This window comes from Carica papaya, chromosome 9 (genome assembly GCF_054855325.1).
Source record: "Carica papaya isolate Zhongbai chromosome 9, ASM5485532v1, whole genome shotgun sequence".
Lineage (NCBI taxonomy): Eukaryota > Viridiplantae > Streptophyta > Magnoliopsida > Brassicales > Caricaceae > Carica > Carica papaya.
In genome coordinates, this window is record NC_142317.1 from 1,618,608 (window position 1) to 1,631,131 (window position 12,524).

The 12,524-nt window shown below is 30.5% G+C and overlaps 1 protein-coding gene across 2 annotated transcripts; it reads right to left on the reverse strand.

Moving 5' to 3' along the window:
* Positions 1-1,053: 1,053 nt before the first annotated feature.
* LOC110823402 (uncharacterized) lies at positions 1,054-6,280 on the reverse strand. Of its 2 annotated transcripts, none has more exons than XM_088211487.1 (8): positions 6,127-6,280; positions 4,395-5,665; positions 4,194-4,284; positions 3,904-4,061; positions 3,729-3,780; positions 3,067-3,146; positions 2,875-2,968; positions 1,054-2,575 (listed from the first exon to the last, which is right to left on the reverse strand). In XM_088211487.1, the coding sequence occupies exons 2-8, from the start codon at positions 5,559-5,561 to the stop codon at positions 2,043-2,045; spliced, it is 2,175 nt and encodes a 724-aa protein (XP_088067613.1). In that variant the 5' UTR covers positions 5,562-5,665; positions 6,127-6,280; the 3' UTR covers positions 1,054-2,042. The 2 variants fall into 2 exon arrangements, with proteins under 2 accessions (XP_088067613.1, XP_088067614.1); XM_088211488.1 differs by lacking the exon at positions 6,127-6,280 and adding an exon at positions 5,949-6,090.
* Between the last annotated feature and the right edge of the window lie 6,244 nt (positions 6,281-12,524).

Genomic DNA, 12,524 nt, shown 5'->3' on the forward strand with positions numbered 1-12,524 from the left:
ACAATACCCACCAAAAAAACCCTCTAAAGTTTCACTGTCCTTTCACAAGAATTAAGATTCATGTAAATATATGTAATATATACATATAAGGTCACGTGTATGTTGTGTGTGCGTGTGTATATATATATATATATATATATATATATATATATACATATAATGAAGCCTAGGAGGTAGTACTACTTTTTTGTTGGATTAGATTCACAGCTAAGCCCTCAAAAAGCCAAGTTTGTTCCCTAAAAACCAATCTTATTAGTACTAATTGTCTCCTAATACATTAAATAAACACAAAAATTCATTAATCAATATAATCTACAACAAACCCTTTTGCCTTTTTATGCCCACTTTCCATTTATCTCCATCCAACCAAAGTTTAATGCTTTTATTGTTTTTCACTTTTCCCTGTCTCTTTTACATGATCCTTCCTAGATTTACTACATTGCTTGATTGAATGATGTCTGCCATTGCTTGATTTTGAATTGCTCCCATTTCAAATCTTACTTTGCTTCAATACTTTATTTAAGAATGCATTATAAATTGACAGTAATCGAATTATAATATATAATTCAATGAAGTTAAAAACTTAACTCATTAATGTATTCATTTTGTATTATATTATGAATAGCAGTTATTATCTTATACTATTTATTTTAACGAAGTCAAATATATAATTTATTAATATATTAATGAGATTGTAATGACTAATTATTTTACTTTTATTGAATCGTGATATATTTAAGTACGTTCTGATTAAATATGTTATGTTTGTTCACGAAATAAAAATTCGACTTTTAACTTATTTTATAAAAAAAGATAAAGAAAAATTCAATAGAAGTATAGGGTTATTTATAAGGTATTATTTTCCTCTAAGCATGAGTGAATAATTTATAAAATATAGGGTTAGATATATCACTTATAAAACTCTCTAAATCTGGTCGAATAGATTATAGAACTCAAATTCTGTACAGTCCCAAAGTTGGGAAAAAAAAACCGTACTGGGTAAATTTCAGTATGTTCACTGTCAAATGCTTAGGCCACAAGCACTCATACAGGTGAAGGAGGTTCAAATCAACTCTTTTTCATTTACAGTAAATAGGATCCAATTACAAGTATGCCAAACTTGGAAGACAAACTTTCCAACTATCCCTCTCATTGGGGGAAAGGGGGAATGTGTATATATATAAATAAAGGCCCTAAAATCTGAAGACTAATCCTAAAACTGATGTTGCTATATATGAATTTTTGTTAGCAATAACACAAAAAGAGATTTGAGTGTATGACTACCAGACCAGAACTAAAAAAGAAAGTCCCTCCATGAACAAACCAGCAAGCACTCAAAAAGAGGAAAGAGCTCAAGAAGAAGAAAAATATTTGTGGAACCCATACCCCATCTCCAATTCAGGGTGTGATTGACCCTACCATGAGGTAGACCTGGTAATGGCAGACAAAAGAGATTCGTCATTCACGCCAGAAACATACCACGCCTCTGAAGTTCCCTACCATTTTTTTTCCCAAATAAACTTACACCACCAGCTCTGCAATCTTTCAATCAATCTTAGAGCACAAACGAAATAGGTTCCGAAATGGGCCACAGCCAACTTCATTGCAGTAAAAGGTAGTATCTTGCACTGCCCTAGCTTACACATGACTTGCGTATCTTTTTCTGGGCCGGGAGACAAAAACTTCTCTCATGTGGCAAATCAAGAGATTGCAGCTTTAAGATCAGCCACTCACTGATTCACAGATGGATAACACGTCGACCACAGAGATGCTGCCATTTGTTACGATCCAGCTTGGATTAAAAGCATGCCTTTTGATATCTGAGAATGATCCAGTCCAACCACCAGATTCTTAAAATCAAGTACAATGCACATGTTTGTAGAGTAATCCAAGCAGAACCTATTGGAGCACTAAATCTCTCCTGTCAGCATACCCCACTTCATGTTTGTGATTACATCAACAGAAGTTGATGCTGAATGAGTAGAGCTCGCAACCAAAATTATGACTTTTGAATTTACAGAACAGCCTGCTAGAAATAAAAATCAAACAGGGACTGGCAAACCATAATTGTGAAAGGATCTAATTCGTCCATCCCACCCGGCTGTCACAATAACCATACCCCATGCATGAGAACTTGATGTGCTCTGATATGATGCTTTGAGAAACTTGAATTGAGATTTATGCATTGAAGGAGTAGACAATGGACTTGATGAGGGGAGCTTTTCCTCCGGCCAAGTTGCAGATCCCTTCGGAAAAGACTCTAAGAGAAGTTCTTGGCTCAGAGGAAAACGAGATGGGGAAAAAAATGGCAGACTGTCATGTGAATTCCCATCTGACATGCCAAACTGGCATCTGTTTTCTGAATTTCCTGACTGCAAGCCAAACCAAGGAATTGCAATGGATGCATCAGCGGAGAATCGCTCAAAAGACCTTATGTTTTTCACTTGGGGAGGAGCAGATTCTTCCTGATCAATGCAATTCCACATATATACATTTGAATCCTCACACGCTGAGATGAGATGTTTCCCGTCTGCAGTGAAAGATGCAGATATCTGGTTTCCTGAGTTACGCGGACCTACAGAGAGGAAAAATGAACTTCAGAAACTTACAGTCTAATTTGAAATCAAGCTTCCATAAATAAGATAGTAAAAGCCCTATATTTGAGACAGTAACCAAAAAATGGATTGCTAACTTGCAAAGAAAGCATAGTTTGACAGCATGGATTCTAATACAGGAGCAGTTAGTAATCATTTCCTGATAAACTGCAGCAGGTTTGACTAAGAAAATCCAAATTTTCCACAAGCCCAACTTATGAACAAAAGAGAAAAAGGAATAGTAAGGAAAGAAGGCTGAACAAAAGAAGCATAAATGTACCTCTGTATTTGCCAATAACATTCAGGCCATCAAGAATTCTGACTTGCGAATCAGCACAAGTGACCATTAGCTTGGTATTATCTTGTGGGGAAAACTGTGAGTAATAACATAGCAAAAATTGCATATTTCAGAAACAGAGTAGAGTAACAAATTGTAACCAACAAAATAAAGAAAGAGGCAAGAAAGAACTACCTGGAAGCTAGTTATCCTTTTGAAGGGAGACTTTTTTTTGCCATGCAAGCAGATCTGAGCATCCAGTTGCAAGTGATTATCTGAACTAAGAAAAATGCAAACGTAAGGTAAGGAAAACTTAATCAAACAATTTTTTAAAAACCATGACTCGTGCCACTGACCCCCAATTTATTTCTTACAAATTTTCTTACTACCTCATCGATATTAGCCCCTCAAAAAGAAAAAAAAAACTTGAATATGGTTGATATCTGTGATTATTCATTCAGAAAGAAAAATAATGTGCCACACTAGAAGATATCTGTGATAGTTCATTCAGAAATTCTACCCGACTTCTTTTTCTACTTCTCCCTTTTCCTTTTTTTTTAAGATTTATAAATTAGTCCTAGTGATTCTCTGGATGACTAAACTAATTCCTACTCAGTACTGTAAACTTCATATGTGATTCATTTAAGTCAGACAAGTGGCTTGTGCGAATGGAGATGCACAGAAGAGTAGAAAGTATTTTTCCCCAAAACCCCTCCATGACACTCCTAATTGCCCTGTTGATGTTAAAATTCCGGATAGATTAACCCACAGATTATAGAAACTTAAACATTAGAGATCCAGGTTCAATAGAACTGAGCAACGAACTCACAGAGAAAAGGAAATAGAAAAAAGCATACCTGATATGCTGTAGAAGCGACAATTGCCCGTCAAAGACCCAACAATACCTCCCTGAAATAAGAGAGGACATTAACCAGACCGATTAACCACAAGAATACAAAACCTAGCTTCTATGTGAAAAGGGAAAATGAACTTGTTAAAAAAAAGAAGAAAAAAAAAGAGAGAACATCAAACCTGCCCATCTGGACGATAACACACTGCAGTGACAATCTCTCTTATGTCAGTCCAATCAACAACTTGGCAACCAGAAACTGCCCAGATGCGAACTTTTCCATCTATTGATCCACTAATGAAGTAGTTATCATCTATTGGGTTAAACTGAGCACAGGTCACTGCATCACAAAATTATGTAAAAGAAAAGTTTGTTAGATAAAGTTTTGGGAGAAAAGAAGCAATTTCCCAAGTATGACAGATGACACAACTAAAGAATTGCATGTTAAGAAACACAGACACAGGAAGCATACCGTAATTACTATGCGAAAAGACACCAAGGCAGTGGTCACACCCTACTCGCCAGAGTCTAACAGCCTTATCGACTGAACATGACAGTAGATGCTGCATCAAGAAATATATAATAAAGATCTGAACTACTAGAATAAATAGAACTCTATGTATTGCATTAGAAGGGTCTTAGAAGGTTGGTGTTACTTAAAATAATTACTCACATTATTCTTTGACCAAGAGAGGTCCAAAACATCACCATTGTGCCCATGGAATTCATGCAATGGCTTCTCCAATATTCTGAAAATTTTCGGGGGAAAGATAACGCAAGCTGACTCCGATGTTTTTTTCATATTCCTTGATTTCCCTGTCTTCTCCTTATCAACCAAGAAGGGTTTCAACTCAGAAAGATGATTCACTGAGAAGTAAATGCATGATGGATCTATTTCTGGAATGTCACGCTCGTTGGACCTCTCATCCTCTACCACCTGCCAAACTCTCACGATTCTATCTTCGCCGGCACTTGCAAGGAACTGCCCATCAGGACTGAATTTCATAGTCAAGATTGAACCTTGATGTGCCCTGATATCTTGCCCCTTGTAAAGAGCTGAAAGTTCTTTTGATTGCTTGCGGTACTGCCTAACCTTAATTCTCTGAACCCTATGGCCCAAAATTGTATCATCATCATCACATCTAAATCTATCTTGCCCATCCACAATGCATGCTATTGAGCGTAATCTACTCAACCACCCCTTCTTACCTCTCTTAGTTACTCCCATCAACTTATTCTTCTCCCCAACTTCTTTGTCCAAAAGATGTCGAAAGAAGGGAGATGATGTAGAAGCACTATCAGACTCTACACCTGCTACGTACTGCTCCGAGCCCATTACGGTGCATTCATCTACCTTGCTATCCTCCCCTGATTCATCTACATCACACAACATCTCCCCACCAAAATTCCCTTCTCTACACACAAAATCTCCGCCTATTCTCAAATCCTCGGACATCTCTGAATAATCATTAGACCAATAAGACATCGAAGACCGAGTAGAACAAAATTCATCTTCAAACCCTGGGGTTCTCAACACTGCACCACTGCTAAGTCTAACTCTATCAACACCCCCTTCTGAACTACACACATCTACTGACTTCTCTTGTCCAATTCCACTTAAACCCTCTTCCATCCAATTGAAGAACTTACTCCGCCGCTCCATCACACTTCCCGGGCAACCAATCCAAACATCATATGGAAGACCACCTCGAAGGAGATCCTCCGGAGTAGTATTTGTACCAACTATCTCAATGCCATCAGAATTTATAGCAGAAGTTGACACAATCTCTTCATGGCAATCAAAAAATGGAAATTCTTCCTCTTGGCTTAGGCTACCCATTATTCTTTGAGTTCAAGCCATGAAACCCACCTCGACAAACCAGCTTTTTAAGGCGGGAGCAATGCTAGATTCTAACTTTCTCTCCAGACAAGCAACCCAAAGCGCTGATATAAAAATGCAAAAACAGACACGAACACAGAAACCAATATCAGCATAACAGAAGACACTTAATAAATCAAAACAAAAATGTCAATAATAATAACAATAAAACAAAAACCAAGAGATCCAACATGGATCCCAATCCACACTCATTGAACCTGGTCTGCCCATTTCAACAATAACCCATAATTTAATATTCAAAAAAAAAAAAAAAAAAACTAAACCCATGTTCATATTAAAATTCCTTTTAAATAACTATTTAAGGAAAAAAAACAACTCATAAGAGACCTGATTTCTGCAACAAACTAAGGCTCTAAATCAGCTCTCTCAGTACATAGAAATGAAAAACCCACGGACGGAAATTCAAAGATCTCATGATTGTAACCGAAGAAAGAAATCAGGAGCCAAGAATAATGTATAAATGGAAGTTACTAATCTAATTAAACCGTATTAAGAAACTGCTTACATGGGTTAGGAGATTTCTTTGAAACGGGAAGAGACAGAGATCGAAGCATCCATTAAAAAAGCTTTCTGGTGGAGTCTCGGCTCTCTCCTGGAAGCAAAGGGAAGAGCACTAAAACCACAAAAAGGACATTTAAAAAAGAAAATAATAATAATAATAATAATAATAATAAATAAATAAATAAACGGGAAGTTTCTAAAAAAAATTAAAAAATAAAATAATCATAATAACAATATACAGTCTTACTAAATTATTTTTATATATATATATATAAGAGGGGTAAAACCGGAAATATGAAAAAATTATTGATTTCCTCGATATTCGCGAAGGTATGGCCCGAGAAACGAGATTTCGATAGTAAGGGGTGTGTTTGGTGGCGTGGAATGTTTCTATTCCTATACCGGTTACAGTCAATGCCACTAGCTCTAATCTTCATTAGTCTCGCCTAATTACTCTATTAGATATTTAATTACGTAATTTTAGCAATTTTAGATTTCATATTTATTTATTTCTTTATTTTAAATAAAATTTTAACACATATTATGGAGGTAAGATCGTTGAAAATATTTTTTTTTAAAATGACATTTATATATAAAAAAAACTCGTATCTATATTTATTACACAAATCAAATGAGAAAAAACTAAGAGTGTCTATATAAATAATTACATATTTGAATACGTACTTACAATTTCTTTGTAAAAAAATATATTAATTATTTAATTAATAAAATCGTACAAAACTATATGGTTAAATGCATGCAAAACTATATAACATCTTTGTAATTAAGTACTTTTTTTTTCTATTATAAAAATAAATATTTAACACTTATAATTTATCAGTGTATTAATAAAATTAAATTAAATTTTAATTAATTCATTATACTTATAAATAAAATAATATTTTATTGCGACTAAATAATATTTCAATAAGTTAGCATTTACTATTTAAAATACTTCAAATAAATATGGTAATTTATAGAATTTAACACTTCAACTTATAAAATTAACACTTAGCTTATAAATTAATAAAAAAAATAAAATGAACCCTATATTTTATAGAATTTAACCAAACACCCCCTGAATTTATAATTAAATATAAAGTATTATGATATTGTTTAGAAAATTAAATGTGTATATATATATATATATATATATGACGTAGTAAATATGGAAAATAAAGTGGGCACGGGCACGAGGTCAACCGTAGGAATAGAATTGGCCGACCGTAAAGGTCACAAACATGGACTTGTTCAATGACTCCTAACTTGTTTTCATTCTCTGCCAAATCAAATAATTGTGTAAAATTAAATTAATTAAAATATATTTTCTTCTTCGTAAATTCGAATAACCCATGATATTTTGTGTCACCCTTTTTCCTTAAAAACTTATATTACCCTCTTAGCAGGTGTATGGTCACGTACATATACATATACATACATACATACGTACGTACATACGTACATTAATGTTATTACAGAACTTTATTTTAATAATTTATGACAAATGTACCCTAAGACATATCCTAATATGCCGAGCATGGCCCGCTGACAGGTCAAAACTGACTAGCAACTTAATAGGGTCATGGGTCATATGCAATATGCCCACCAACAACAATACGTATGTATGTATGTATGTATGTATGTATATATATCATTTCAATCATTTTTTATGTACATTTACAATTTTTTCAATGGGACCCAATTGCCAAATTCCGTGGCATGTTCGTATTAATAATTGGTTTATTACAAAAATATTTATGGAATCAATCGAAATTCGATTTGTTCTTAATTATGAACTTGTAAATTAAACTTAAATTAATTTATTCATAATGCTATAATTCTTTGTGTGTGGTTAGGGTGGCACAATAATTACGTAGGGGGATGATAATGATTTAATCGGAAGGTGGGTAAAACTATATATTAAATTAATGTGAGGTTAACTCAATAATTATTAAATTATTTTTGTTATTATCATTCTTAGAAATTTATAATTAATTTTAAACGAGAAAATAATAGAATAAAATGTATTTTTTTTTTATTTTTTATATAAACGATGTTTAGTTGCTGATGTATTTTGTTTATTATCGATAATTTTTACACCAAACAAATTCAAAATCTGTTCACGGTTTAACTCAACGTGAGAAAGAGAATGATAATTCGTTTTTTTTTTTGTTAACGAACGTTATCTTCTTTCTTAATTAAACATAAATAATTTATTTATCTCTTATATACTCACTGAGAATCGTATCTTTTTACAAAAAGAGTTTATCACTTATAGAATCACGAAAAATTGTATTTTTTTTTTATAATAGGTGTCGTGAACGTTTCTAATTTTATACAATAATTGTATGATAAATAATATACTTATCAAAATTTGAATATATTTAAATAAATAAATAATTATTTAGAATTACTAAGTATTAATAAAAATGTAAACTCAATTGTGTTTTGACTAATTAAAATATAATTTTAACATGTTTAGTAATTTATTATGTTTTAAATAATTATAATTATACATAATTTTTTTAAAAAAATTTAAAAATTAAAATTAGTACAAATTAAATATAATAAAATTAAAACAAAAAGTAGAACACTTGAAGCACGTCTCTCTTTTAACAAATGCAAACAAACCTTCAAATCAAATCCACTAAAAATTGCTAAGTTAATATGTCTTCATTAGAACCATACAAACTCCATTAAAGTCAAAAGTGAAAATAGGGTTTTGTTCCTTATTGATTAAGAAAGTAATTTACTCGAGTCCAATTGTTAATTATGATGCTTACTCTTTTATAATCCACAATTAGTGATTTAATTTACATATGGGTTATAAAATTTAATTAAAAAAAAAAGAAAATTGATCTTATCTTAATTATTGGGATAAGTAATTATTACCCACCAATTAGGATATTAAATATTCAATGTACCCACCAAAGTTTTTATTATGTTGGGAAGTAATTATAATTGATAATGACAGTAAAAAGTGAATAAAACAAAAAAAAAAAAAAAAAAAAAAAGAAGATTATGATGTAAGTAAGGTAATTAAGATAAAATTAGAGGACAAAACGACACTAATTACCCAATGTTTCAGCTAATTAAACACATTACTTTTGTTAATTTAATATAAATTTTACTTTTCATTTGTCTGAATCGGAGGCTTTTAAATGCTTTTGTGTATTGTACTTGGGGCACCAAGCTCACAAAAAATGGTGGCTTCTTTATCGTTTATTCCCACTCATTACAGATGAGACACGTGCGAACACACACACACACACACATATATATATATATATATACGCGTGTGTGTGTGTAAGTATATATGTATACATAGAAGACAAGTAATTTTGTCGAGCATGAATGGATTTAAACAAAGTTGGATTGAGTTCATTAGTTTCATAATTAAAATACGTGCATCGACAGTCTGTTCCAGTTCTTTGATATTTGATTCTTAATCCTATATATGTATATATATATATATCCATATAGTTCATTGAATCATTACATATGATATAAGCATAGATGCAAACTATAAGTTTAATGTTATTTTAATACATCATAGTAATATATGTATGTAAATATTCCTCGTTACAATAATTAAAAATTTAAATTTTTTTATTATCATAAACTAAGATTTTGATGATAAAGAAGTATACTTTATTAAATTAAATAATAGCACAGTCCAAAAATCATACTTTTAAAATTTTTAAAAAAAATTTAAATAAATATTTGGAATTAGTATGATATATATATATAAATGAGTATATATGCACATGAATGGCGTATGGAGTTATTGATTATATAATTTCATATATTTAATTAATTACTAAAAAAATATATATAATTTAAGATCAGAACCAAACAAATAAACACGTACATTACAACCCACATTTGATCAATAAAAAAAAAAATAATAATTACATTTTAATCTGTATTAATTTCAGATTTAAACATAAAATTAAAATTATATATATGTATACGTATATGTATATGTATATGTATATGTATATGATGCATATATTAATTATATAAAATATTGATTTAATGTATTGATGAAGTGAGTTGCCAGCAGATTAAGCAAAAAATCAAGAAGCAAAAGCACACGCCCGCTTCCAAGATTCTATTCTTAATAATGTCTACAGTTCGTAGCATTGTGTTAACGTGGTGTTTTATTCTTGTCCTAAAACTATATATTGACTTTCAATTAATTTAATTATAATTACACATATACATACATATCTACGTATATATATATATATATATAGTATTTTTTTAATAAAAAATTAATTTAATTTAAATTAATGAATTAAATTAATTTTAATAAATTAAATATTATAAATCGGTGAATATTAATTTATAATATTTTTATAAATAAATTAATTTAATAATTATAAACTAATAAAATATAAGTATAATTATATTACGAAAAAATAAAAATAAAAACTATTACCAAAAAAATTTATTAATTAAATTTTTATAATTATAATAATAATTTTATTAATATATTAATAAATTAAGTTATATTTATTTAATTAAATATTATAAATTAATTTATAATACACTCCGTTAATAAATAAGTCACATCTCATGGTAGACTGATATAAAAAAAAATATTGTGTATGTATGTCTGTGTATATATATATATATATATATATATATAAATGGAAGTGTGTATATATATATATATATATGTAGAAAGTAATTATAGAGCAAGGTTTGTCTTTAGAGAGGATGTATGTGGTCTGTCCTCTAAAAGATTTAAAGGAGTGACGTAGGAGTTGTCTAAGCCACATGGACACATAATAAACTTTAAACTGTTTCCATAATTTGGGGGGGCCGACATGATTACAATTAATTAAATATAATTACAATTAATTACGTAAATATTATATATACATATAAATATGGCCGACAATTCATTTACTGGCCATTTAACCAATAAAGTAATTTTGTGATTTTAAAATTATAAATAAATATTTTATTTAATCAATTTAATAATATATTGTTTTAGGGGTTAATTTTTTCATATTAACATTAAATTTTTTCATTTAAATTATAATTTAATGTAGAAATTGTAATTTTCAACTCTTAATTATAATATTAATTTTTTTTTAAAAAAAAAAAGTAAAAGAAGATAGTGGGGCTAACTCCTCAAAGTAACTTTTTTTTTTTTTTGTTTTTTGCATATCATTAATAATGTCATGTGTATATATTTGTACGTATAGGACCCTAAGTACTTTCCTCTATATACATATATATATATATTATTTTGTATTATAGCTGCCTCTACTTCTGATCAAACCATAAAAATCATATATGCATATAATATGGTGAATACTTATAACGCGATACTATGAATATTTGAGTCTTATTCTATATTCTTTTGTATTCTTCTTTTAAGAGATTTTACTATTTGTGGGTGGTGGCTATATAGTTTATAAGTATAGATTTTTCCTTTTAAAAATTTAGTTTTAAATGACTAACCAAACGAGCGGGATCGAGAAAATTGGTGTCAACTTCATGGCATATGCGTACACACGTGTCTACATGTATTAGTGTGTGTATATATATATATATATATATATATGCGTGTGTGTGTAGAGTATTGCATTAATAAGTTTGGAAAAGCCTAAAACTGGTAAGTATCATTTAGCAGAAAAGTACAACTGCATGGAAAGCAAACAAAAAGAAATGATATTATTACTGTGCACATATACACACACGCATATATATATATATATATAATATCAGATTGAACCCGCGCAGCCGATGATGGTATCAACGTTAGATTCGATACATTATATGTACAGAAAGTCGTGCGTGCATGCATGCATGCATCTGTCGATTCATCGAACATATGATGATGCGTCGACCGTCCGATCATTAGATCAAGTTGACTTTTTTTTTTTTTTTTTTGACATGCATGGCATGGCATCATGTGGAGAATACATGGAGCCAAAGATCGAAGAAAGATTTCCCTATATGCTTCCATATCTATCTTGATACAAGTGTTTCATTATAAAAAGACCCAAAAAATATATATATATATATATATGTGTGAATATAAAAAAACAAGTACGTACATTTGTAAGTCTATAACTCTACTATAATTATATACATACACACGCGCGCGCGCGCGCACACATACACGGATATATACACTATAACATACACACACATGCATGTTTAAAAATCGAAGTGGTATGGTACGGTTGTGTCTGGTTAAGAGGCAGAGTACGTTGGCTCTCCACCAAACTAAGATGGTGGGGAGGTGGGGGATTGATGGTTGCATTTCTCTGCATTTTTGTTATTATTCATGGGTACCCACTACCTAGTTTTGTTTTAATCATACGCCCACACATATTATATGCATATATACATATATTCACATGCATACATATGATACCC